At 67.1% G+C, this 25,626-nt stretch overlaps 2 protein-coding genes across 2 annotated transcripts in view; both read right to left on the reverse strand.

Annotated features, from left to right (window-relative positions):
• Positions 1-11,424, reverse strand: LOC308511220 (putative GTP-binding protein 6; the record flags this gene model as incomplete). The annotated part of the gene is made up of 10 exons (XM_081081232.1): positions 1-245; positions 879-1,031; positions 1,382-1,530; positions 3,811-4,019; positions 6,971-7,129; positions 8,156-8,226; positions 9,202-9,332; positions 9,837-9,907; positions 10,271-10,408; positions 11,055-11,424. The coding sequence occupies 10 exons, from the start codon at positions 11,422-11,424 to the stop codon at positions 122-124; spliced, it is 1,575 nt and encodes a 524-aa protein (XP_080937358.1). The 3' UTR covers positions 1-121.
• A 4,393-nt stretch (positions 11,425-15,817) lies between these two features.
• LOC308511308 (serine/threonine-protein phosphatase 2A regulatory subunit B'' subunit beta-like) overlaps positions 15,818-25,626 on the reverse strand; it is a 36,262-nt gene continuing 26,453 nt past the window's right edge. Inside the window, exons 7-13 of the mRNA XM_081081344.1 lie at positions 25,418-25,574; positions 23,056-23,104; positions 21,382-21,471; positions 19,387-19,562; positions 18,066-18,184; positions 17,671-17,777; positions 15,818-16,578 (exon numbers count right to left, since the gene is read on the reverse strand). Of these exons, the coding sequence (XP_080937470.1) occupies positions 16,434-16,578; positions 17,671-17,777; positions 18,066-18,184; positions 19,387-19,562; positions 21,382-21,471; positions 23,056-23,104; positions 25,418-25,574 (843 nt within the window). The 3' untranslated portion in view covers positions 15,818-16,433. The remainder of the gene's footprint in view (positions 16,579-17,670; positions 17,778-18,065; positions 18,185-19,386; positions 19,563-21,381; positions 21,472-23,055; positions 23,105-25,417; positions 25,575-25,626) is intronic.

Consider the following 25,626-nt stretch of genomic DNA (forward strand, 5'->3'; position numbering starts at 1 on the left):
CCGAACCATCAGGAGGGAGGCGGTCCCCTCCACGCGCCCTCGATGCACCGCCGGGCGGGTGGGAGCCCGCGTGTCCGCCCACCGACCTCCGCGGGACCTGCGTCCTCCGGGGACCGGCCGGTCACCCTGGAAAGAGCTTCCGGAACCGGCCGTAGGCGGCGTCGCTGATGATGACGGTGACGTCGGCCACCCCGGCCTCGGGGACCACCTGCACGTCCTGCACCACGGCCTCGGCGTGCAGCCAGCTGGGGGGCGGGGGGCGGGGGGCGGGTCAGGAACGCGGTCGGGGAGCAGGGAGCTCGGGGTGACGTTTGCCCCGGGCGCCAGCCACTCGGACCTGCGCGTTCCCGGTGGGTCCGCCCGCGGGCCCGGGACGCACGTGGGGATGACTCAGGTGTGCGAACCCGCAGGTCCCTGGGAGCAGCCACCGGCCCCGCCCCCGCCCCCGCCCCGGATGGCCCCGCCCCGCCCCCTTCTCCAAGCCACCGCCCCGCCCCACCAGGCCCCGCCCCCTCACTCATCACCCCTCAGGCACCTGAGCTGCGGCCCCGCCCATCCCCAGACCCCGCCCCCTCTCCTGGGTGGCCCGGCCCATCCCCTCAGACTTGTCACCCCTCCGTCCTGCAGCCCCGCCCCCTCCACCTCGTGGCTCCGCCCCTCCCCAGCCCCGCCCCCTCCGCCTCGTGGACCCGCCCCTCCCGCCCCCCGGCCCCGCCCCCTCCGTCCCACAGCCCCGGGCACCTGAGCTGCGGCCCCGCCCATCGGTCTGATGGCTCCGCCCATCCCCAGACCCCGCCCCCTCCGCCTCCCGGCCCCGCCCCTCCCGCCTCCCGGCCCCGCCCCCAGCCCCGCCCCCTCCGTCCCGCAGCCCCGGGCACCTGAGCTGCGGCCCGGCCAGCCGCACGCGGAGGGTCAGCAGCCGCCTCCCGGTGGCGCTCAGCACGGCGGCCTCCAGCGCGGCCTTCAGCTCCTCCAGGCCCAGCCCGCGGAGCGCGGACACGGCCAGGGCGCGCGGCCCCGACGGCCGGTACCTGGCGGCGGGCAGACCCCGCTCAGCGAGGACGAGGCCGAGGCCCCCACGGCCCCACCTGGGACCCCGAGTCCTCCCGGGAGGGGCAGCGGGAGGGGCAGAGGGTCAACCCGGAGGCGGGGGGGGGGGGGAATGGGGGCGCGCGGTGCGGAGCGCGTCACCCCAACTGGCCGCTCTGGGGCGGGTGTAGGGACAGACGGGGCTGTGGGAGGGGCTAGGGTAGAGCCGGATCCCCGGATGGCGCCCACCCAGGTCCCCACGATGGGGATCCCCAGGGGGACGCCCCGCCCACTCACCCGGCACCCGGTCCCCGCGGATGGGGAGCCCCAGGGGGACGCCCCGCCCACTCACCCGGGCACCAGGTCCACCTTGTTGTGCGCCTCCAGCACCGAGTCCAGCAGCGGCGCGGGCAGCCCCAGGCCGCGCAGGGCGGCGAGCACACTGACCTTCTGCAGCTCGGCCTCGGGGTGGCTCACGTCCCGCACGTGCAGGATCACGTCCTGCGGGCAGCGGGGCTCGTGGCCGGGAACGGTCTCCCCCCCCCCCCCCCCCCCGCCCACTCGGGACCCGCAGGACGGAGGGGGGCTGCCCCAGGCCCGGGTGGGACCCTGGGTGGGGCGCCCGAGACCACAGAGCTGAGCTGGTCCCTGGGGGCGAGGCCCCTTGTTCAGGTCCTGCCCCAGCTGCTCCGGGCGCTGGACTCGGGGTCCCTCCTGTACAGGGACTGGGGGGCTATTCCTGGGACTCGGGGTCCCTCCTGTACAGGGACTGAGGGGCTATTCCTGGGACTCGGGGTCCCTCCTGTACAGAGACTGGGGGGCTATTCCTGGGACTTGGGGTCCCTCCTGTACAGGGACTGGGGGGCTATTCCTGGGACTTGGGGCCCCGCTAGGCCTGTCTCCACCCCCACCCGCAGGTGCTGGCCGACCAGCCACCCAAGGGCTTCAGTCAAGCTTTGGGCTGTTGCACCCCCCATGACACCTTCAATCTGTTCACAATTTAAGGAGCTTCCTGCCCAATTTTAAACAATTCACGGGCTGGTCTCTGTGCAACAGGAAGATGCAGAAAAGCTACTTGAGAACCCCACCCCCCCGGAAAGGTGCCCTGGTATTTGGGGTGTTTGCTTCTGGGCTCGTTTTCAGGAGGAGACTTCAGTTATTAAAATGTTTTATCTCGGAAAAGTCTCAGATTTTCAGAAAGTGCGGAGGCAGGAGCGCTGCCCGGGGTCAGTCCCCGCGGCTGAGCCTGAGGTGTCCCTGCAGGTGGCGGCCACTCCCAGGGGCGCGGACATCCTCCTGAGCAAGCCCAGCGAGGCCGATGCCACTCACCCTCCTCCCGACCTCCCGTCCCGGGACCCCATCCAGGACCTGGCCTGTGTGAGCATAGGGTCCTGGGTGTGTCCTGTGTGTGTGTGTGTGTGTGTGAGGGTCCTGGGTGTGTCCTGTGTGTGAGGGTCCTGGGTGTGTCCTGTGTGTGTGTGAGGGTCCTGGGTGTGTCCTGTGTGTGTGTGAGGGTCCTGGGTGTGTCCTGTGTGTGTGTGTGAGGGTCCTGGGTGTGTCCTGTGTGTGTGTGTGAGGGTCCTGGGTGTGTCCTGTGTGTGTGTGAGGGTCCTGGGTGTGTCCTGTGTGTGTGTGAGGGTCCTGGGTGTGTCCTGTGTGTGTGTGAGGGTCCTGGGTGTGTCCTGTGTGTGTGTGTGAGGGTCCTGGGTGTGTCCTGTGTGTGTGTGTGAGGGTCCTGGGTGTGTCCTGTGTGTGTGTGAGGGTCCTGGGTGTGTCCTGTGTGTGTGTGAGGGTCCTGGGTGTGTCCTGTGTGTGTGTGTGAGGGTCCTGGGTGTGTCCTGTGTGTGTGTGTGTGAGGGTCCTGGGTGTGTCCTGTGTGTGAGGGTCCTGGGTGTGTCCTGTGTGTGTGTGAGGGTCCTGGGTGTGTCCTGTGTGTGTGTGAGGGTCCTGGGTGTGTCCTGTGTGTGTGTGAGGGTCCTGGGTGTGTCCTGTGTGTGTGTGTGAGGGTCCTGGGTGTGTCCTGTGTGTGTGTGTGTGAGGGTCCTGGGTGTGTCCTGTGTGTGAGGGTCCTGGGTGTGTCCTGTGTGTGTGTGAGGGTCCTGGGTGTGTCCTGTGTGTGTGTGAGGGTCCTGGGTGTGTCCTGTGTGTGTGTGAGGGTCCTGGGTGTGTCCTGTGTGTGTGTGAGGGTCCTGGGTGTGTCCTGTGTGAGTGTGTGTGAGGGTCCTGGGTGTGTCCTGTGTGTGTGTGAGGGTCCTGGGTGTGTCCTGTGTGAGTGTGTGTGAGGGTCCTGGGTGTGTCCTGTGTGTGTGTGAGGGTCCTGGGTGTGTCCTGTGTGAGTGTGTGTGAGGGTCCTGGGTGTGTCCTGTGTGTGTGTGAGGGTCCTGGGTGTGTCCTGTGTGAGTGTGTGTGAGGGTCCTGGGTGTCCTGTGTGTGTGTGTGAGGGTCCTGGGTGTGTCCTGTGTGAGTGTGTGAGGGTCCTGGGTGTGTCCTGTGTGTGTGTGTGTGAGGGTCCTGGGTGTGTCCTGTGTGTGTGTGTGTGAGGGTCCTGGGTGTGTCCTGTGTGTGTGTGGGGGGGGACCCAGCCCAGGTTGAGTCCTGTGTGTGGGGGACCCAGCCCGGCTGGTGTCCTGTGTGTGGGGGGACCCAGCCCGGCTTGAGTCCTGCATGTGGGGAACCCAGCCCGGCTGGTGTCCCATGTGGGGGACCAGCCCCCAATGCGTTGTGTCAGGGGATCGGCCCCTGGCCCGGCACTGCCAGCCGCCCGCCCGCCCACCGGCTCACCGAGTGGGCCACGTCCTGCAGGGTGGCGGAGAAGGACGCGATGAGGCTGTGGGGCAGCTCGGACAGGAAGCCGATGGTGTCCATGTAGACGACGGCCAGGCGGGACGGGAGGGAGCCCGCGTGGGCGGTGACGTCCAGGGTGGCAAACAGCTGGTCCCGGGGCTGCATGGCGCCGTCGCCCGTCAGAGCCTTGATCAGCGTGGTCTTCCCTGCACGTCGGGGACAGGACACACGTCGGGGACGGGACACGTTGGGGACGGGACACACGTCGGGGACGGGACACACGGCGGGGACAGGACACGTCGGGGACGGGACACGTCGGGGACAGGACACGTCGGGGACAGGACACACGTCGGGGACAGGACACACGTGTGTGAGAGTCGCCCACGCCCCTGGCTCCTGCGGAAGGAGGGCCCGGTGTTTGTGTGACAGCCGGCTCAGTACTTGCACTTCCTCGAGGGTGAAAATTCGGACGCATATACATATGGTTTTTAAAAAATCACGTTTATCGACACCTATTTCTCCTGTATTTGGTTACTTGATCTATACTCACATACCTACGCTAATCCTCACCCGAGGATAGTTTCCCATTGATTTCTAGAGAGAGCGGAGGGAGGGAGGGGAGGAGGGGAGAGAGAGAGAAGCAGCCCCGCACGGGGCGGGACCCCCCTCCTCCACGCCCGCTCACCGCAGCCGGTGCACCCCACCACGGAGGCCCGCTCACCGCAGCCGGTGCACCCCACCACGGAGACCCGCTCACCGCAGCCGGTGCACCCCACCACGGAGACCCGCTCACCGCAGCCGGTGTACCCCACCACGGAGGCCCGCTCACCGCAGCCGGTGTACCCCACCACGGAGGCCCGCTCACCGCAGCTGGTGTACCCCCCCACGGAGGCCCGCTCACCGCAGCCGGTGTGCCGGGAGCCGGTCCATCCTTGCTGTTTCAAGGGACCTGGCATATATGGCATACTGTTCTTAATATGTTTGCTCACCTTCTTGGCACTATGTGTTTTAACCAAGGTCTCTGAGAAAGGTTGAATCCCCAGGTAGGGATTTTCCCCTGAAGTTAGGGAGGGAATAAAACCTCTTAACTAAGTGCCAGGCGGGTAATTAATCACTTTAACTACGGACAATCATGCTTAAGCTACATAATCCTTACTCCCTGGAATGGAGATAAGAAACGCCCTAACCTTTGGAATAGAGATTGATAGGATTGGAATCAACTGGTATAAATACAGTTGTAACAAGACAACAGGACACAGAACCTACACAGAACGTTCTCTAGAGACAGAAGAACTTCGCTGGAGAGAACATGGCAAAAGATCCTGGACAGAAACTGGCCTCAGAACCTAGAGACAGAACCTAGCGAGAGAACATGGCAAAAGATCCTGGACTGAACCTGACTACAGAAATTGGCAAGAGAACCTGACTAGAACCTGGTGACTGAACCTGGCTGGAGAACCTGGACAGAACCCGGCTGGAGAACCTAGCGAGGGAACATGGCTACAGAACCTGGCTGGAGAACCTGGAGAACCTGGCTGGAAAACCTAGCAAGAGAACATGGACACAGAACCTGGCTAGAGATCCTAACCAGAACTTCGCTGGAGATCCTGACCAGAACTTGGCTAGAGATCCGGGCTAGGCTGCTGATCAACTGAACTCCGTCTCCATGTCATTCCTTCTTCGCCGACTCCGTCCACACCTTTGGGGACCCCTGGACCTGCTGGGGTTGGACCCCGGCATCTGGCGCCTGAACAGGGACCCCTAGGTAAGCGCCCTGCACTCGGGACGGATAGGACTCCACCGTAGGAAGAGGGTGGATAGTCTTCGCCGACTCCGTCCACACCTTTGGGAACCCCTGGAACAGGATTCCCCTAGGTAAGCCCTCCCCCCCATTGAGAACCCCACACTCGGGATGGATAGGACTCCACCAGGGTACTGCAGACCCCCCTACAGAGGATAAGTAGGGTAAGAAGGTGGATAGTACAGAACTTAGATTGAGAAGATGTGCCATACTGAGTCCAAAGAAAGAAGACTCTGTATTGATCTTTTAACACATATACTTGCTAGCAGAGGAGTTAAGGTTACTCCCAGTCAGACAGAACGTTTTATACAAGAAGTATGTCCATGCTTTTCTGAGGAAGGAAAGGTAAATGTAAAGGCATGGGAGGAGGTAGGCCCAAGGAGCCTTATCCTTAACCCCACTGCAGCCTTTCCACCCCAGGAAAGTGCAGGATTGGCAAGCTCTCCCTGGGGTGATAGATCAGGACTCAGGTAATAGCGGAAAGCGCCAATCCTACTCTTAAAATGGATAAAAGAGAGCATTTCAGGTTTTTCTTTTTAATGCCTGCTTTTAAAAAATAAAAAAGGGGGAATTTGCCGGGAGCCGGTCCATGCTTGCTGTTTCAAGGGACCTGGCATATATGGCATACTGTTCTTAATATGTTTGCTCACCTTCTAGGCACTATGTGCTTTAACCAAGGTCTCTGAGAAAGGTTGTTTCCCCAGGTAGGGATTTTCCCCTGAAGTTAGGGAGGGAATAAAACCTCTTAACTAAGTGCCAGGCGGGTAATTAGTCACTTTAACTACGAACAATCATGCTTAAGCTACATAATCTTTACTCCCTGGAATGGAGATAAGAAACGCCCTAACCTTTGTAATAGAGATTGATAGGATTGAATCAACTGGTATAAATACAGATGTAACAAGACAGCAAGAGACAGAGAGAGACAGAACCAGGAGGCACAGAACCTACACAGAACGTTCTCTAGAGACAGAAGAACTTCGCTGGAGGGAACATGGCAAAAGATCCTGGACAGAGACTGGCCTCAGAACCTAGAGACAGAACCTAGCGAGAGAACATGGCAAAAGATCCTGGACTGAACCTGACTACAGAAATTGGCAAGAGAACCTGACTAGAACCTGGTGATCAACTGAATGCTGTCTCCATGTCATTCCTTCTTCGCCGACTCCGTCCACACCTTTGGGGACCCCTGGACCTGCTGGGGTTGGACCCCAGCACCGGTGTACCCCACCACAGAGACCCGCTCACCGCAGTTGGTGCACCCCACCACGGAGGCCCGCTCACCGCAGTCGGTGTACCCCACCACGGAGGCCCGCTCACCGCAGCCGGTGCACCCCACCACGGAGGCCTGCTCACCGCAGTTGGTGTACCCCACGACGGAGACCACGGGGAACTCCCGCCGCCTGCGCTGCCGGCCCAGCAGCTGCCTCTTCTGCCGCAGCCTCTCCAGGGCCTTGCGGATCTTCGTCTCCTTTTCCTTCATCAGACGCTGCTGCACCTGCACGAACGACTCCCCTGGAAACAGCCAAGGCGGGGGGTCGGGGAGCGGACGGGGAGGACGGCAAGGCCAGCCGTGTGCCGGGCCCTGAGGGACGCGGCCGGGGCACCCACGGCCCCAGGCAGCTGCCAGCCCAGCCCCTTCTGCTCTGAGGCCCAGCTCTGGCCGGAGAAAGGCAGTCTCGCCACCCGGCCGGTGTGGCTCAGTGGTTGGGCATCGACCTAGGAACCAGGAGGTCACAGCTCCGTTCCTGGTCCGGGCACGTGGCCGGGTTGTGGGCTCCGTCCCCAGGAGGGGCGGGCAGGAGGCAGCCGACCCATGATTCTCTCTCATCGCGGACACGTCTCTCTCCCTCTCCCTTCCTCTCTGAAATCAATAAAAAATATTAAAAAAAAAAACAACAAGAAAAGGAAAGGAAAGGTGGCCGCGCCTCCAACTTCTGCCGTCTGAGGCCACCTGGGTTCCCGTCCACTCGGCTGGGAGCCCCGATATCCTCAGTGGACTGAGTGGTTCCCCCAACATCCCGACCCCCAGAATCGGGGAACGGGTCCTCCTATGGGAACGGGGTCTTTGCAGGTGGGATGGGGTGAAGGGTCGGAGCCGAGGCCGTCCTGGGTCGGGGGGGCCCCCCTCCAGGGACAGGGTCCTTGTCGGACACAGAGGAGCAGCCACGTGGAGACGGAGGGAGGCAGAGGAGGGAGGCAGCGGCGGCCACCAGCCCGGGGAGGCCTGGAGCCCCAGGAGCTGGGGGACGCAGGGGGGACCCTCCCTGGAGCCTCTGGAGGGACCCGCCCTGGGACCCCTGGACCTCAGACGCCTGGTCTCCAGGACGAGGGGGGGGAGGGGTGAATGTCTGTTGTTCCAACCCCAGGTCTGGGGTCCTCTGTCGCACCCGCCCGAGGCCCCCGGGGTCCCTGCTGGCTCGATGTGTCCACGGACGAGGCGGAGGCGCAGCCGGGCCCCAGCAGGGTCGCCCGGGGCCGCGTCCCCTCCCCAGCGGCGGCCCTTCCTTCCCGCCCCCGAGACGCGCCCCGGGCACTCACCCGACCCCATGATGTAGCGGGAGTTGCCTCCGTGTCCGTCCAGGCGCGCGAGGTCGTGCTTCATGTTGGACCTGCCGGGGACACGGCAGCTCAGTAGATGGAGCGGATGCGGAGGCCGTGGGGGGCGCGAGGGGGCGCCTCACGCGTCCCAAGTGAGGGGGGCAGAACGGGGGGCGGGTGTCTGATAGGGAGGAGTGCACCGGGGTCCCCCCTCCTGCATGGGGCCCCCCTCCTGCATGGGGCCCCCCTACTGCGTGGGGTCCCCCTCCTGCATGGGGTCCCCCCTCCTGCGTGGGGTCCCCGCTCTGCTGGGCCTTCACTCTCAAAGGCACAGGGTCCCACAGGGACGGGCCCTCCTGGAGGGGAAGCCCCATCAGGCGTCCAACAAGCTATGCTGCCCCCCCATGAAGTCCGTCCAGAAAGACCCGCCCCTCAGCTCCCGCCCCATTAGTTCCAGCCCCTGAGGCCACGCCCCCTACACCCCGCCCCATTAGTTCCAGCCCGAGGCCCCGCCCCCTGTTTCAGCCCCTGAGGCCACGCCCCCTACTCCCGCCCCATTAGTTCCCGCCCTGAGGCCCCCCCCTTAGCTCCCGCCCTCAGTTCCAGTCGCTGAGGCCACGCCCCTACTCCCTGCCCCATTGGTTCCAACCTCTGAGGCCCCGCCCCCTCTGCCCCCCCCAGAGGCCCCGCCCCCTCTGCTCCCGCCCTGAGTCCTAACCCTCTGCCTCCCTTCCCCTCAAGCCCCGCCCTATGGAGTCCATCATGAATGTCCCACCCGTAGCTTAGCTCAGGGGTTCAGCGTGGACCTAGGAACCAGGAGGTCAGGGTTCGATTCCCGGTTGGGGCACAGGCCCGGGTTGCGGGCTCCATCCCCAGCAGGGGGCGTGCAGGAGGCGGCCGACTGTGATTCTCTCTCATCACGGATGTTTCTATCTCTCTCCCCCCTCCCTTCCTCTCTGAAATCAATAAATATATATATATTTTTTTAAGAAAAGAAAAAAGGAAGGGGGCTTGTGTGCTGCGACCCCCGGTTCGGTGCCCGGTACCTGAGGAGGGGCAGCTCGGCCAGGGCCACCTGCAGCCGAGCCTCCTTGGTCCGGGCGTTGCAGCGGAAGATGTGCAGGACCACGGTGAACCGGTCGAACACCTGCACGCGCCAGGCGGCCTCCAGTTCTTTCTAGAAAAGGAGAGAACCCGGCCGGTGTGGCTCAGTGGATAGAGCGTCGGCCTGTGGACTGAAGGGCCCTGGGTTCGATTCCCGGTCAAGGGCACAGGCCCGGGTTGTGGGCTTGATCCCCAGTGGGGGGCGTGCAAGGAGGCAGCCGATCCGTGATTCTCTCATGGATGCTTCTCTCTCTCCCTTCCTCTCTCTCAAATCAATCCCGTATAATAAAAGGCTAATATGCAAATCGACCACATGGTGGGACAAGTGATCGCTGTGACATGCACTGCCCACCAGGGGGCAGACGCTTAATGCAGGAGCTGCCCCCTGGTGGTCAGTGCGCTCCATGGGGAGAGGGCCTACGAGGGACCCCCCCCCCCCAACCAGTGCACAAATGTTGCAAACCGGGCCTCTAGTAAAAACATAAAAAAGGAGCCCACCCCATCCCCAGACCTCAGGTGAGGAGGTGACCCCAGGCCCCAGCCCAGGGAGTGGACAGCACCCCGCGCACCCCGGTACCTTCGCGGGCATGGACATCCGCTCCACGTTCAGAAAGACAGCGGTGACCTCCGACAGGCTCCTAATTTTCTCTAAGGGACAGAGGCCTGTCAGGGGCTCCGCCCCACGGGCACCATCACCCTTTGCTTGGCTGCGTCCCCAGAGGCTGGGGTGTGGACAGGGTCCAGGGGAAGCCGGGGTCCGTGTTCAGGGCGCGTGGGTCTCACAACACACACACACGGAGGGGACGTGACCCCGGGACATGACCCCGCGGGGAGGGGATGCAGCTAAGACTCGGGGAGACAGGCAGGGTCCTGCCAGCTCCATGCTCTGATCATGAGCCCACAACTGGGTGTCCCAGGAGAGCGGGGTTCACGGGCAGGACCCACATCAGGCGCTGAGACTGGGTGGCTGGGAGGGGGGAGGAGGGAGGGGGGCAGGGGCAGCGGACCCACCCGTCAGCTGCTCCAAGGTGCCTTTGCCGAAGATGAGCTTCCGGTCGGGCGCCTTGGTCGGCACCACCATCGACTCCACCACCGACCAGTGGTCCAGCGTGTGCACCAGCGCCTTCGCCTCCGCCACCTGCCACTCGGCTTTGGGAGAGACGCGGCTTCAGGGGCGGGTAGGAAGGGGGTGCACCTCAGGCCCCCAGCCCCGGCCCCTCGGAGCCCTGCGCCCCACAGGGACCCCCGCCTAAAAGCTCGAGCCTCAGAGTCCAGCCCCAAAGCTGGAGCCTCAAACTTCCCCCCTCGGAGCTCAGGGACTAGGGGTCAGGCCCCTGAAGCCACGCCCCCTCAGAGCCCCGCCCGAAGCCCCGCCCCCTGAGCTATCCTCCGAGTTCCAGCCCATGAGGCCCCGCCCCCTTGGCCCCCGCCCTATGAATTCCAATCCTCTCCATCCCTCCCTCAAGCCCCGCCCTCCGAAGTCCATCATGAGAGCCCCGCCCCTTAGCCACCTATCCTATGAGTTCAGCCCTTGGCATCCCCGCCTCCGAGGCCCCGCCCCTCAGCTCCCAGTCGACTTCCAATCCCCGAAGCCCCGCCCCCAGGCTTCCCGCCATCGGAGCCCCCGCCCCGTAAGGTCAATTCACCGAAGCCCCGCCCACTCAGCTCGTCCTCGCCCCCCAAAGCCCCGCCCTATGAGGTCCAGTCTTCCAACCCCGCCCGGAGTTCCAGCCACAGAAGCCCCGCCCCCGTGAGCCCCGCCCTCGAGGCCACGCCCCCTCCCGCGCGGGGTCACCTCGAGTCAGCGTCGGCTTCCTCGGTCCCCCCTTGATCTCGGGGTGAACCAGGCACACGCGCTGGGTCCCCGAGGGCAGCAAGGGCTCCCTGCGCAGCAGCTCCTCCTCCTCCTCCTCCTCCTCCTCCTCATCTTCCGGCTCCTCCTCCGCCTCCCCGGCTCCGCTAGTCCCGCCATGCGCCCGCGGCCCGCGGCCTCCGCCTCCGCGCCCCTGCAGGCCCCCCGCCTTCCCGGTACCGAAGGCGGCGAGCGCGCGCCCGGGCCAGGGCGGTGGCGGCAGCGGCGGCGGCGCGGCCTTCGGAACCGGGCGGCCGCGAACCAAGCGGGAGAGCCAGGCCCCCCGGCGGACGGCGGCCCGCAGGGTCCACATCCCGCGCGCGGCCGAACGCCAAGGGGCGGGGCCTCGGGGGCGTGCTTCCGTGCGGGCTCCCCATTGGCCGGGCCGTGTCACGTGCTCGCCGCCGTGTGATTGACGTGCGGTCGCGGTGGTCGGGAGACGGAACGCGGGGCGCTAGGGGACCCTCGAGGGGGCGAGGCTCCGGCCCCTGCCCTCCGCGCCCCGTTTGACACGGTTTCCATGGTTACCGGCGGGATGTGTCGGAACCGACGGGGACCGGGCTCTGCAGACGGTACCTGTCAAGGAGGAGCCTAAAGGAGATGGGTCACGTGCTAGACTCGGCCCGGCGTTGGCAGGGAAACCGTGGAAGCATTTGCTCCAGGAAAAGGCGGCGTCTTCCTGCCGATCGGCAGCAGGTGCGGGACCGGAAATGAAGGTGACGCGGCGACCGCGCGGAGCTGCCGGGGGAGGTTTGGCCGTGTCTGTGCCGGTCCTGCCCCGGCCGCGCGCGTTCGGAGGCAACCGGTCCATGGCCTCCCCCTCCCTCCCCCTCCTTCACTCTCTAAAAATAAAATAAAATAAAATAAATAAAATAAAATAAAAAATAAAATAAAATAAAATAAATAAAATATAAAATAAATAAAATAAAATAAATAAAATAAAAATAAAATAAATAAAATAATAATAATAATAATAAATGTTCCCCGATAAGGATTAATAATATTAGAGGAGTGGCTGGGTTGCGCTATTTATCTTTATTATTTTTTAAAGGCACGGAGGAATTTTATTTTACTTTTTAACTATGTTTTTAATGATTTCAGAGAGTAAGGGAGAAGGAAAGAAACATCCAGAATGAGAGAATCATGGACCAGCTGCCTCCTGCGCGCCCCCCACTGGGGATGGAGCCCGCAACCCGTGCCTGAGCCCTTGACCGGGACTTGAACCCTGACCTCCTGGTTCCTAGATCCACGCCCAACCACTGAGCCACACCGTCAGGCTAATTTGGGGTTTTAGCGTGAACCGGAGCCTTTAAGTCACACCGGAGGCTGCACGGGGACGGGGCGCGGAGGACCGGGCCGGCTTGGTGCCCGCCAGGGGGAGCGCTGGGCGCTGAGTGCCGGGAAAGGGTGGGGGGTGGGGGGCGGGGAGGAGGAGGTGCACGGGGTTAGGGGGCCGGTGAGCAAGGGGGTGGAGTTGGGGCGCCCTGGCACGTGCGGGACCTGCCCAACATCTATCCGCGGGGCGTCCCCCGAGCGCACCCGCTCGGGACGCACCAGCCGGGCTCCCGCCTCAGTCCCGGGGTTCCTGGGGCCGCGGACGGGCCGCGTGGGGCTCCCCGCGTTCATTCACCAGCGTCTCCCGCGTCCAGCGGAGGAAACGTGTTACGTGTCCGCTTTCCCCGCGTGAAACGACACAATTGGGTCCGGGCCGCCTGTCGCCCTTGAGGCCAATCCAGCGGCGACGGGGGTGACCCTGTAGGAGCGTTTATTCTCTCTGCGGGCAGCGGGGGGCCCAGGTCACCCACAAAAACCTGCTCCGAGCCCCTCGCTACTTGGCTGGTTATCGACACACGAGGGAGAAGGCAGCTCCGTGCAGCTGCGAGAAAAAGTGTAACAGGAAAGGGGGGGAGGGGAGGGGAGGGGAGGGCAGGGTCTGCAGTCCCGCCTGCAGGAGCTCTGAGCCCGATGACAAGGGGCTCATCTGTGACGTCACCCGCAGCTCAGCTCGCGCCCGGGGTGCCGGGCGAGAATGGTCAGCGGTTCCGGAGAAAACCTCCCGGAGCGGTCAGGCCCCGGCACAGCCACCCGGTCAAAGCGCGCCCTGTCCGGGTCTGTTTCTCTAAACGTGTTTCCGTTCTGAGCCATGGACCCGGAGGCATCTCATCCTTTTTTAAAAAAAAAAAAAATTTTTATTGATTTCCGAGAAGAAGCGAGTGGGAGAGAGAGAAACATTAATGATGAGAGAATCATGGACCGGCCGCCTCCTGCACGCCCCGCTCTGGGGATCAAGCCCGCCACCGGGGCCTGTGCCCTGACCGGAATCGAACCCGGGACCTTTCAGTCCGCAGCGGGATGCGCTATCCACTGCGCAACACCGGCCGGGGCAGCATCGTACCCTTTTACAGCCTCGTCGCACCCGCCGAGCCCGGGGTCGGTAGGAAAATTCCGTCTGTAGTTGGTGCCGGAAGAACCGCCAGCCGAGGGCGCTCTGTCCGCAGGACGCGCCCCTCCCGTCGGGGCCGGAGCTGGAGATGCGCCGCGCAGGGCGCACGCGGTCCAGGCGGGACCGACCTCGGAGACCTGGTCCCGCTGGGCTCGCCTCCCTCCCGTGGGGTCTCCGGAGCCTGCGGTGGGGCCGCTGGGGTTGGGGGGCAGGGGGTACCTTTGCCGGGGGGCGGGGACCCCGTAACTGGAGGTGAGGAGCCCCCTGTGGGGGACGTGGGAATGTGCGTGCACCGGAGCGGTTACCGGGCCTCCGCGGGGCGCAGGGCGCGCCAGGCGTGGGGTGGACGAGGGCAGGTACCAGGGTGTGGGGGCAGCAGGGGGTGTGCGGGCGGCCAGGGCGGGGAGGGCTGCGGCTGGGGGGGCACCTGGGAAACCAGTGGGCGTGGCGCTCCGGCCGGAGACGTCACAGAGGCTCATGGGGGTGACGCCAAGGGCCACAGGGGCATGGGGATGGGGTGCAGGGGGAGACGGGGGACCTGCCCGTGGACACCCACTGGGCGCCCCACATCTGCTGGCTTCCCGATTCCCGCAGCGCGAGCAGCGCAGGGTGAGTCCGGGCGGGTGTCTGGTGGCGACGGCTGGGCGCCCCGAGGTGGGGGGGCGGGGGCGGGGCTGCGGGGCCTGGAAGCCGGGTCCCCGTGACCCTGGGGTCAGGGTCCGTGGGGCGTGTTGGTTTCCCCCAATTTCTCTGCTGAGGTCGCAGGTGCCGGAGAGACCCCTCCCCTGGATGTGGGTCCGAAACCCGCATGAGGGGGTGCTGGTCTGAGCCATCAGTGGGGGGGCCCTTCTCTTTTCAGTCCTCCCCAGGGGTATTTCCCCATTGACTTTTAGAGAGAGGGGAGGGGAGGGGAGGGGAGGGGAGGGGAGGGGAGGGGAAGAGAGACATCGACTGGAATCGAACCCGGGACCTTCTGTGGGAGGGGGTGCTGTAACCACTGAGCAGCACCAGCCAGGGCCTTCCCCCCGATGAGACGGGGACAGGACCAGGGGGACCAACTCCTGTGGGTCCGGGGGCTGCCGGGAGGGCTGAGGCCACCAGGTCATGTCTGTTCCCCGGGCGGTCCGGGCCCGTGTGCGTGGGGGGTGGGGGGGTGGGGGTGGGGGTGGGGGGCTCAGGCCAGGGGGCAGGCAGGCGGAGCAGGCGGGGGGCTGGAAGGGACATTGGCAGGAGGGGGAACCTGCTCCCGGGCAGAGAGGAGGCTCAGAGCTCGTATTTTAGGTTTTCCCAGGAGAGGGGGTCCCTGAGTGGGGGGCACGCGGCTCAAGGGGAGCGTCTGACCCGCAGGTGTCGGCCCTGGGCCAGTCCTGTCTCTCCGTCCCCAGGACCCGGGATCAGGTAAGACACTCCGTGCCCCCAGGGGGGACCCCGCATCCCAGGACCCGGGATCAGGTAAGACACACCCTGTGCCCCCAGGGGGGACCCCACATCCCGGGACCCGGGATCAGGTAAGACACTCCGTGCCCCCAGGGGGGACCCCGCATCCCAGGACCCGGGATCAGGTAAGACACTCCGTGCCCCCAGGGGGGACCCCACATCCCGGGACCCGGGGATCAGGTAAGACACACCCGTGCCCCCAGGGGGGACCCCACATCCCGGGACCCGGGGATCAGGTAAGACACACCCTGTGCCCCCAGGGGGGACCCCGCATCCCAGGACCCGGGATCAGGTAAGACACTCCGTGCCCCCAGGGGGGACCCCACATCCCGGGACCCGGGGATCAGGTAAGACACACCCGTGCCCCCAGGGGGGACCCCACATCCCGGGACCCGGGGATCAGGTAAGACACACCCCGTGCCCCCAGGGGGGACCCACTCCCAGGTCCCAGGCCCTGAGATTATGTAAGAAACACTTTGTGCCCCAAGGGGGGACCCCACATCCCAGGACCCGGGGATCACGTAAGACACACCCTGTGCCCCCAGGGGGGACCCCGCATCCCAGGACCCGGGATCAGGTAAGACACTCCGTGCCCCCAGGGGGGACCCCGCATCCCAGGACCCAGGGATCAGGTAAGACATACCCCGTGCCCCTGGGGGGACCCCAGGTCCCACGACCCGGGGATCACGTAAGACACACCCCATGCCCCCAGGGGGGACCCCATATCCCAGGACCAGGAGCCGCGGGGACGGGACCTGCACCCCAGGCCCCCGAACCTGTGTCAGGGGGGCCGTGGGCTGCTGGCTGGGTGCGCGGAGCCTAAGGCTGAAAACCCTCGAGTTATTTATTCGAAAATACAAATGTGATCTCGTAAAACGTTTTAAAATCGCTCTGCACAGCAAATAACAGTTCACTTTACACGGTCTGTACATTCAGGAGGACGCGGCCACCTCAGCGCCCGTGTGGGCGGCCCCGTGCCCGGACACGCGTGCAGAGGGACACGTGTGCGGAGGGACACGCGTGCAGAGGGACACGCGTGCAGAGAGCCGCGCGGCTCCAGCTCGGGCGCACTCGGCCAAGGTCAGGCAGGGCCTCCGGGGCCGACGCCGGACCCTGGGGTGCGAACCGTCCTGGGCCCGTCTCTGCAAACGCCTCCCCGGGGCAGCCAGCCAGGGCTGCGGGGGTCCCACCGCGTCCCCCGGGTCCGGGGCGCCTGCTCTGCCCGCCAGGGGGGCGGGGACACGGCCTCCGGGGACCCCCGGGACCGGCCTCCGTGTGAATAAACAGGTCGCCGTCGCACACGCAGCTCACGTCTGTAGAAGCTCAGCCACCCACATGCACACGCTGTCCCCCGGGGCCGGGCCGTGGACGCCCTCAGGACGCCCGGGCTCAGGACTCGGGGCTCAGGACGCCCTCAGGACTCGGGGCTCAGGACTCGGGGGTCAGGACGGCTGCAGCTCCTCGTCAGCCTCGCAGTCGAACAGGTGCACCGCGCCCAGCGCCGGCGCCTCCAGGAAGGGCCTCTGGGCCAGGGACGCGTGCAGGCCGCCCAGCTTCTGGTCCGCGGGGCCCAGCTCCGCCTCATACCTGCGGGGGGTGGGGGGGTGGGCCGCGGTGAGTGCGGGGGATACGGGGGACACGGGGGCCCTGGACTCCTGAGGGGACACGGGGGGCACGGGGGGGGGGCTGAATGGGGGCCCTGGACTCCTGAGGGGACGTGAGGGGACACGGGGGGGACACAGGGGCCCTGGACTCGTGAGGGGACACGGGGGACACGGGGGGGGGTCCAGAGTCAGGGATCCCAGGGAGGACGCCGGCCTGGGCGGTGCCTGCCATCAGGGGGCCGTGGAGCCGACGCCCACAGGCTGGAGCGGCGCCCCGGGCCCTGGACGCCCCGATGCCGGGCGGACCCCCCCAGCGGGGGACCCGCCTCCGGCTGCGGTTCGGCCCCAGGGCTCAGCCCCACGAGCAGGACCCCCTGGGGGCTCGGGGCCCGGCTGCCGGTCGGATCCGGGACGGGACGCAGGCGAGGACCCTCGGGGGCAGGACAGTCCCCCGTCCGGGGGCCGTGACCGTGCGGACGGGAGGCCGAGGCCCCACAAGAACCCAGACGGGGGGAGGGGGACGGACGGAACCGAGACCCAGGAGCCGGAACCCAAGACCCAGGAGCCGCCGGCACCCACACCAGCCCGCCCGTCGGCGGCGGCGACAACGACAAGCAGGACCTGCAGGACGCGGGCCGGGCTGCCCACCACGATCGGGCGGCGAGGACCTGCCGGTGCCCGTCCCGGACTCACAGGGACTGGGGGGAGGGGGGGCGCCCCGAGGGGAGCACCCGGACTGGGCCCAGAGCCGCGCCCGGGGACGGCGGGGGGGACCCAAGGGGAGGAAGACCCACCCCCACACGAGGGGATGACCCCATGGCTTCGGTTCAGAAAACGCCTGGAACTGAGGCAGGGAACCCCAAGGCCGCCGCCCGAGAGTGAGGACCTGCGGCCCCGAGCCCAGGACCGTGCGGCCAAGAGGGGCCCTCGTCCGTCATCCTGGGTGCTGGCCCCCCCTTGCCTCCCAACTACCGCCCCCCCGTCTCCCCCCTGTCTCCCCCCATCTCCCCCCTCTCCCCTGGTCTCCCCTTCCCTCCCCGCCCCCCCCCCCCCCCCCGTCTCCCCATCCGCTCACCCGTCCTCCCAGGGCTCCCCCGCAGCCTCCTCGGCCACCAGCAGGTCGTACTCCTCGGCCGCGTACCTCTCCCAGTCCGACAGCTCGGGGCCCTCCGCCTCCGTCTCCTGCGGGGCCCGCGGGTCACAGGGGGACACGGCCTCAGCGCCCGGCCCTGCGGCTCCGGCCCCCCCCACCCCCACGGGGACCCCCCTCCCCCACACAGGGCCCCCCTCACCCTGAGCAGGGACCCCCCCTCTCCCTGAGCAGGGACCCCCCTCCCCCTGAGCAGGGACCCCCCTCACCCACACAGGGACCCCCCTCACCCTGAGCAAGGACCCCCCCCTCGCCCACACAGCCCCCCCCCCACAGGGACCCCCCCTCACTCCCCCCCACAGGGCCCCCCCCACACTCACCCTGAGCAGGGACACCTGCTCCCTCTGCTCGTGGTCCAGGTACTTCTCGATGTTGAAGAAGGTGTCGAAGAAGACGTGGGCCAGCCGGCAGCGCTTCAGGTCCCGCAGCGTGATCCTCCCTGGGGGGGGGGGGGCACGGTCACGGCAGCGCCCTCAGGGGTCCCACCCGGTCGCACCCCAAACCCCGGCACAGCTGTGCTTCCTGACACCCCGAGACGGACACACAGACGCGGGAGGGCGTCTAGCTGAGGACGGGGTGGGGGTGGGGGGGTGGGCCTGGACATGGGGGGGCCTGGGGGGGACAGAGGGGAGGATGGGGCCTGGATGAAGATGGGGGGACAGAGGGGAGATGGGGGGACAGAGGGGGGATGGAGCCTGGATGGAGATGGGGGGGGAGGTGGGGGGACAGAGGGGGGGTGGGGCCTGGATGGAGGTGGGGGGGGAGGTGGGGGGACAGAGGGGGGGTGGGGCCTGGATGGAGGTGGGGGGGGAGGTGGGGGGACAGAGGGGGGGTGGGGCCTGGATGGAGGTGGGGGGGGAGGTGGGGGGACAGAGGGGGGGTGGGGCCTGGATGGAGGTGGGGGGGGAGGTGGGGGGACAGAGGGGGGTGGGGCCTGGATGGAGATGGGGGGAGGTGGGGGGACAGAGGGGGGATGGGGCCTGGATGGAGGTGGGGGGGGAGGTGGGGGGACAGAGGGGGGATGGGGCCTGGATGGAGATGGGGGGGAGGTGGGGGGACAGAGGGGGGATGGGGCCTGGATGGAGGTGGGGGGACAGAGGGGGGATGGGGCCTGAATGGAGATGGGGGGGAGGTGGGGGGACAGAGGGGGGATGGGGCCTGAATGGAGATGGGGGGGAGGTGGGGGGACAGAGGGGGGGTGGGGCCTGGATGGAGATGGGGGGAGGTGGGGGGACAGAGGGGGGGTGGGGCCTGGATGGAGGTGGGGGGGGAGGTGGGGGGACAGAGGGGGATGGGGCCTGGATGGAGGTGGGGGGAGGTGGGGGACAGAGGGGGTGCCCATGCACACCCCACATCCACAGGCAGAACAGGAAACGAGAAACTGGCCACCAGGGGGCGCCACAGCCCTGAGCTGCTGGGACCCGGGACCCAACAGGAGGGACCGCAGGGCCCCAGGGAGGTTCGGCCCCAGGCCCAGACCCACCCCGAGACGGCCTCTCGTCTGTCTGTCCGTCTGACCTCAGGGGTCCTGGGTCCCTCCCGGTGGCCCGTCCAATCCGTGCCCCCCCCCAGAGGGCGTCCCCCCTCAGACGGTGTCTCCCCTCAGATGGGGCCCCCGAGGGCTCCCCCGGCGCGGCCGACCTGGGCTCTGGGGCCGGACCAGGTCGAGCATCTGGCACAGACAGTCCTCGAAGGGCAGGGCCTCGATGCCCATGCTGTCCAGCCGGCGGCTCTGCTCCTCGTAGAAGTGCTCCAGCTCGAACATGGACAGCGCCCCGTCCCCGTCCAGGTCCATGCAGCGGAACCAGTACTCGATGCTGCGGGGGCGGCCGTCAGCCAGCGCCCACGACGCCCTCCAGACCAAGGTCAATCCCGGGACCCCCCCACCCAAGACCAAGGCCCTCCCGGGACCCCCCTCCCAGACCAAGGCCCTCCCGCGACCCCCCTCCCAGCCCAAGGCCCTCCCGGGACCCCCCTCCCAGCCCAAGGCCCTCCTGGGACCCCCCTCCCAGACCAAGGCCCTCCCGGGACCCCCCTCCCAGACCAAGGCCCTCCCGGGACCCCCCCCCAGACCAAGGCCCTCCCGGGACGCCCCCCCAGACCAAGGCCCTCCTGCGACCCCCCTCCCAGACCAAGGCCCTCCCGGGACCCCCTCCCAGACCAAGGCCCTCCCGGGACGCCCCCCCAGACCAAGGCCCTCCTGCGACCCCCCTCCCAGACCAAGGCCCTCCCGGGACCCCCCCCCAGACCAAGGCCCTCCCGGGACCCCCCTCCCAGACCAAGGTCAATCCCGGGACCCCCCCCAGACCAAGGCCCTCCTGGGACCCCCCCCAGACCAAGGTCAATCCCGGGACCCCCCCCAGACCAAGGCCCTCCTGGGACCCCCCCCAGACCAAGGTCAATCCCGGGACCCCCCCCCAGACCAAGGCCCTCCTGGGACCCCCCCCAGACCAAGGTCAATCCCGGGACCCCCCTCCCAGACCAAGGCCCTCCCGGGACCCCCCTCCCAGACCAAGGTCAATCCCGGGACCCCCCTCCCAGACCAAGGCTCTCCCGGGACCCCCCCCAGACCAAGGTCAATCCCGGGACCCCCCCCCAGACCAAGGCCCTCCCGGGACCCCCTCCCAGACCAAGGTCAATCCTGGGACCCCCCTCCCAGACCAAGGCCCTCCCGGGACCCCCCTCCCAGACCAAGGTCAATCCCGGGACCCCCCCCCCAGACCAAGGCCCTCCCGGGACCCCCCTCCCAGACCAAGGCCCTCCTGGGACCCCCCCCCAGACCAAGGCCCTCCCGGGACCCCCCTCCCAGACCAAGGCCCTCCCGGGACCCCCCTCCCAGACCAAGGCCCTCCCGGGACCCCCCCCCAGACCAAGGCCCTCCCGGGACCCCCTCCCAGACCAAGGTCAATCCTGGGACCCCCCTCCCAGACCAAGGCCCTCCCGGGACCCCCCTCCCAGACCAAGGTCAATCCCGGGACCCCCCCCCCAGACCAAGGCCCTCCCGGGACCCCCCTCCCAGACCAAGGCCCTCCTGGGACCCCCCCCCAGACCAAGGCCCTCCCGGGACCCCCCTCCCAGACCAAGGCCCTCCCGGGACCCCCCTCCCAGACCAAGGCCCTCCCGGGACCCCCCTCCCAGACCAAGGCCCTCCCGGGACCCCCCCCCAGACCAAGGCCCTCCCGGGACCCCCCTCCCAGACCAAGGTCAATCCCGGGACCCCCCTCCCAGACCAAGGCCCTCCCGGGACCCCCCTCCCAGACCAAGGCCCTCCCGGGACCCCCCCCCAGACCAAGGCCCTCCCGGGACCCCCCCCAGACCAAGGTCAATCCCGGGACCCCCCCCAGACCAAGGCCCTCCTGGGACCCCCCCCCCAGACCAAGGCCCTCCCGGGACCCCCCCCCCAGACCAAGGCCCTCCCGGGACCCCCCCCCAGACCAAGGCCCTCCCGGGACCCCCCTCCCAGACCAAGGCCCTCCTGGGACCCCCCTCCCAGACCAAGGCCCTCTGCCACTCCTGACCCTACCGGGACCGAGTCTGCCTGGCGATGGCCCCCAGTACTGATCCCTCCTGGGACCGACCCCCCATGGCTCCCAGGGGCACCCCCCGAGCAGGACAGGGCGCAGGGCGCTCGCCCACCTGGTGGGGGTCCTCTTGTCCTCCTCGGAGATGAGGAACCACACGAAGTCGGCGTAGCTGATCTTCCCCTCCTTCTGCACCTTCCGGCCCCTGGAGCCGGGCAGCGAGACGGACCGTGGGGAGCGGCTCCAGGAGGAGCCGTCCGCTGCTGGGAGCTCGGTCCCCATGGGGGGGGGGGGGGCGGGAAGAGGGGGGACACTGGACCCGGTGGGCAGTGACAGCCGGGGCCTCGCTCGCAGCCTCGGGGCGGCCCAGGGTCACTCAGGGTCACAGACGCCGGGCCTGACACGCCGGCACCACGGTCCCTCACTGACGACTCACGTGGCCACAGCGTGTGTCCTTTACGACCCGTGGCCCTGGTGCCAGGCGTGTCCTCACCTACCACCCCGTGTGACAGGCGTGTCCTCACCTACCACCCCGTGTGACAGGCGTGTCCTCACCTACCGCCCCGTGTGACAGGCGTGTCCTCAACTACCGCCCCGTGTGACAGGCGTGTCCTCACCTACCGCCCCGTGTGACAGGCGTGTCCTCACCTACCGCCCCGTGTGACAGGCGTGTCCTCACCTACCACCCCGTGTGACAGGCGTGTCCTCACCTACCACCCCGTGTGACAGGCGTGTCCTCACCTACCACCCCGTGTGACAGGCGTGTCCTCACCTACCGCCCCGTGTGACAGGCGTGTCCTCACCTACCACCCCGTGTGACAGGCGTGTCCTCACCTACCACCCCGTGTGACAGGCGTGTCCTCACCTACCACCCCGTGTGACAGGCGTGTCCTCACCTACCACCCCGTGTGACAGGCGTGTCCTCACCTACCACCCCGTGTGACAGGCGTGTCCTCACCTACCATCCCGTGTGACAGGCGTGTCCTCACCTACCACCCCGTGTGACAGGCGTGTCCTCACCTACCACCCCGTGTGACAGGCGTGTCCTCACCTACCACCCTGTGTGACAGGCGTGTCCTCACCTACCACCCCGTGTGACAGGTGTGTCCTCACCTACCGCCCCGTGTGACAGGCGTGTCCTCACCTACCGCCCCGGGTGCCAGGCGTGTCCTCACCTACCGCCCCATGTGCCAGGCGTGTCCTCACCTACCACCCCGTGTGACAGGCGTGTCCTCACCTACCACCCCGTGTGACAGGCGTGTCCTCACCTACCGCCCTGGGTGCCAGGCGTGTCCTCACCTACCACCCCGTGTGACAGGCGTGTGCTCACCTACCACCCCGTGTGACAGGCGTGTCCTCACCTACCGCCCCGTGTGACAGGTGTGTCCTCACCTACCGCCCTGGGTGCCAGGCGTGTCCTCACCTACCACCCCGTGTGACAGGCGTGTCCTCACCTACCGCCCTGGGTGCCAGGCGTGTCCTCACCTACCACCCCTTGTGACAGGCGTGTCCTCACCTACCGCCCTGGGTGCCAGGCGTGTCCTCACCTACCACCCCGTGTGACAGGCGTGTCCTCACCTACCGCCCTGGGTGCCAGGCGTGTCCCCGTGACTCAGGGCACCCGGGTCCTTATCTATGACCTTGAGTGACATGTGACGGTCATTTGTCCCGTTGGGCCCTCAGGAGACGGGGCACCCGCTGCCCGAGCAGGAGGTGCCGGAGGGAGAGGGAGGGCGGGCTGGACACAGAGAGAAGGGCCGACCGCGGAGGGAACGCGCCCGAGACGTACCGCGTCACGGCTCCCGAGAAGATCCTCTCGATCATCTTGGTGGAGATGGCTGGGGGGGGGGGGGGGGAGACGGGGTGAGTGCCCGCACTGTGGGGGCCTCTGAAATGCCGAGGCCGGGGTGCACCCAGGCACCCAAATGCCCCCCGCCCCCCGCTCTCCAGGCCCAGGGCTGAGCCGGCCGGGAGGCACAGGAGAAGCTGATGGGCCCTCGGACCAGAGGGGCCCAGAGGGCAGGTCTGCAGCCACCCCTCAGGCTGGGCCTCCCCTCCAGACCCTGCCGGTGCGGAGACGATAAATGCCGCCCAGACCCTGGTGGCGGGGAGGGAGAGCAGGGGCAGCAGTGACGGAGGCCCCGACGGTCACCGAACGAGACGTATCCTCGTCCTGGGTCTGACCAGGTGGGGGCGGGGCTGGTCCCGCCTGAGGCCTCTCCGTGGCGTGTAGACGCCGTCTCCTCCCCGTGTCCTCCCAGGGCCGCCCTCTGTGAGCCTGTGTCCTCACCTCCCTTCGAATAAGGACTCCCCTCCCCCCTGTGCACACACCTGCCCGTCCCCTGTGCACACCTGCCCGTCCCCTGTGCACACCTGTCCGTCCCCTGTGCACACACACCTGCCCGTCCCCTGTGCACACACCTGCCCATCCCCCATCCCCTGTGCACACACACCTGCCCGTCCCCTGTGCACACACACCTGTCCGTCCCCTGTGCACACACCTGCCCATCCCCCATCCCCTGTGCACACACCTGCCCGTCCCCTGTGCACACACACCTGTCCGTCCCCTGTGCACACACCTGTCCGTCCCCTGTGCACACACACCTGCCCATCCCCTCTGTGCACACCTGCCCGTCCCCTGTGCACACCTGTCCGTCCCCTGTGCACACACACCTGCCCGTCCCCTGTGCACACCTGCCCGTCCCCTGTGCACACCTGCCCGTCCCCTGTGCACACACACCTGTCCGTCCCCTGTGCACACACCTGCCCGTCCCCTGTGCACACACACCTGCCCGTCCCCTGTGCACACACACCTGCCCGTCCCCTGTGCACACACACCTGCCCGTCCCCTGTGCACACACACCTGCCCGTCCCCTGTGCACACACACCTGCCCGTCCCCTGTGCACACACACCTGCCCGTCCCCTGTGCACACCTGTCCGTCCCCTGTGCACACCCACCTGCCCGTCCCCTGTGCACACACACCTGTCCGTCCCCTGTGCACACCCACCTGCCCGTCCCCTGTGCACACACACCTGTCCGTCCCCTGTGCACACCCACCTGCCCGTCCCCTGTGCACACACACCTGTCCGTCCCCTGTGCACACCCACCTGCCCGTCCCCTCTGCACACACACCTGTCCGTCCCCTGTGCACACCCACCTGCCCGTCCCCTGTGCACACACACCTGCCCGTCCCCTGTGCACACACACCTGTCCATCCCCTGTGCACACACACCTGCCCATCCCCTGTGCACACACACCTGCCCATCCCCTGTGCACACACACCTGCCCGTCCCCTGTGCACACACACCTGCCTGTCCCCTGTGCACACACACCTGTCCATCCCCTGTGCACACACACCTGCCCATCCCCTGTGCACACACACCTGCCCGTCCCCTGTGCACACCTGCCCCTCCCCTGTGCACACACACCTGCCCGTCCCCTGTGCACACACACCTGCCCGTCCCCTGTGCACACACACCTGTCCATCCCCTGTGCACACACACCTGCCCATCCCCTGTGCACACACACCTGCCCATCCCCCGTCCCCTGTGCACACACACCTGCCCGTCCCCTGTGCACACACCTGCCCATCCCCTGTGCACACACACCTGCCCATCCCCCGTCCCCTGTGCACACACACCTGTCCGTCCCCTGTGCACACACACCTGCCCGTCCCCTGTGCACACACACCTGCCCATCCCCCGTCCCCTGTGCACACACACCTGTCCGTCCCCTGTGCACACACACCTGCCCGTCCCCTGTGCACACACACCTGCCCATCCCCCGTCCCCTGTGCACACACACCTGTCCGTCCCCTGTGCACACACACCTGCCCATCCCCCGTCCCCTGTGCACACACACCTGTCCGTCCCCTGTGCACACACACCTGCCCGTCCCCTGTGCACACACACCTGCCCATCCCCCGTCCCCTGTGCACACACACCTGCCCGTCCCCTGTGCACACACACCTACCCGTACCCTGTGCACACACACCTGCCCATCCCCCGTCCCCTGTGCACACACACCTGTCCGTCCCCTGTGCACACACACCTACCTGTCCCCTGTGCACACACCTGCCCATCCCCTGTCCCCCGTGCACAGCTGTCTGTCCCCGTCCCTAATCTGCCGTGTCCCCCTCGTCCCGCTCACCGTGGTCATTGTGCCGGGCCAGGTCCTGCTGGCCGATGAGCAGGTCGTGGTCGGTGTCCAGCTCCCAGAACTTGCAGTAGATGACGTAGAAGTGCTCGTAGGAGAAGAACTCCGTCAGCTGGTTGATGTCCGCCTCCTCCTCCAGCAGCGCCACATTCTGCAGACACACCGGGCGTGGGCTGGGGTCCCAGGCACGGCCTCCCACGGGG

The sequence above is a fragment of the Myotis nattereri genome (genome assembly GCF_964212035.1).
Source record: "Myotis nattereri genome assembly, chromosome: X".
In the NCBI taxonomy this organism is placed as follows: Eukaryota; Metazoa; Chordata; class Mammalia; order Chiroptera; family Vespertilionidae; genus Myotis; species Myotis nattereri.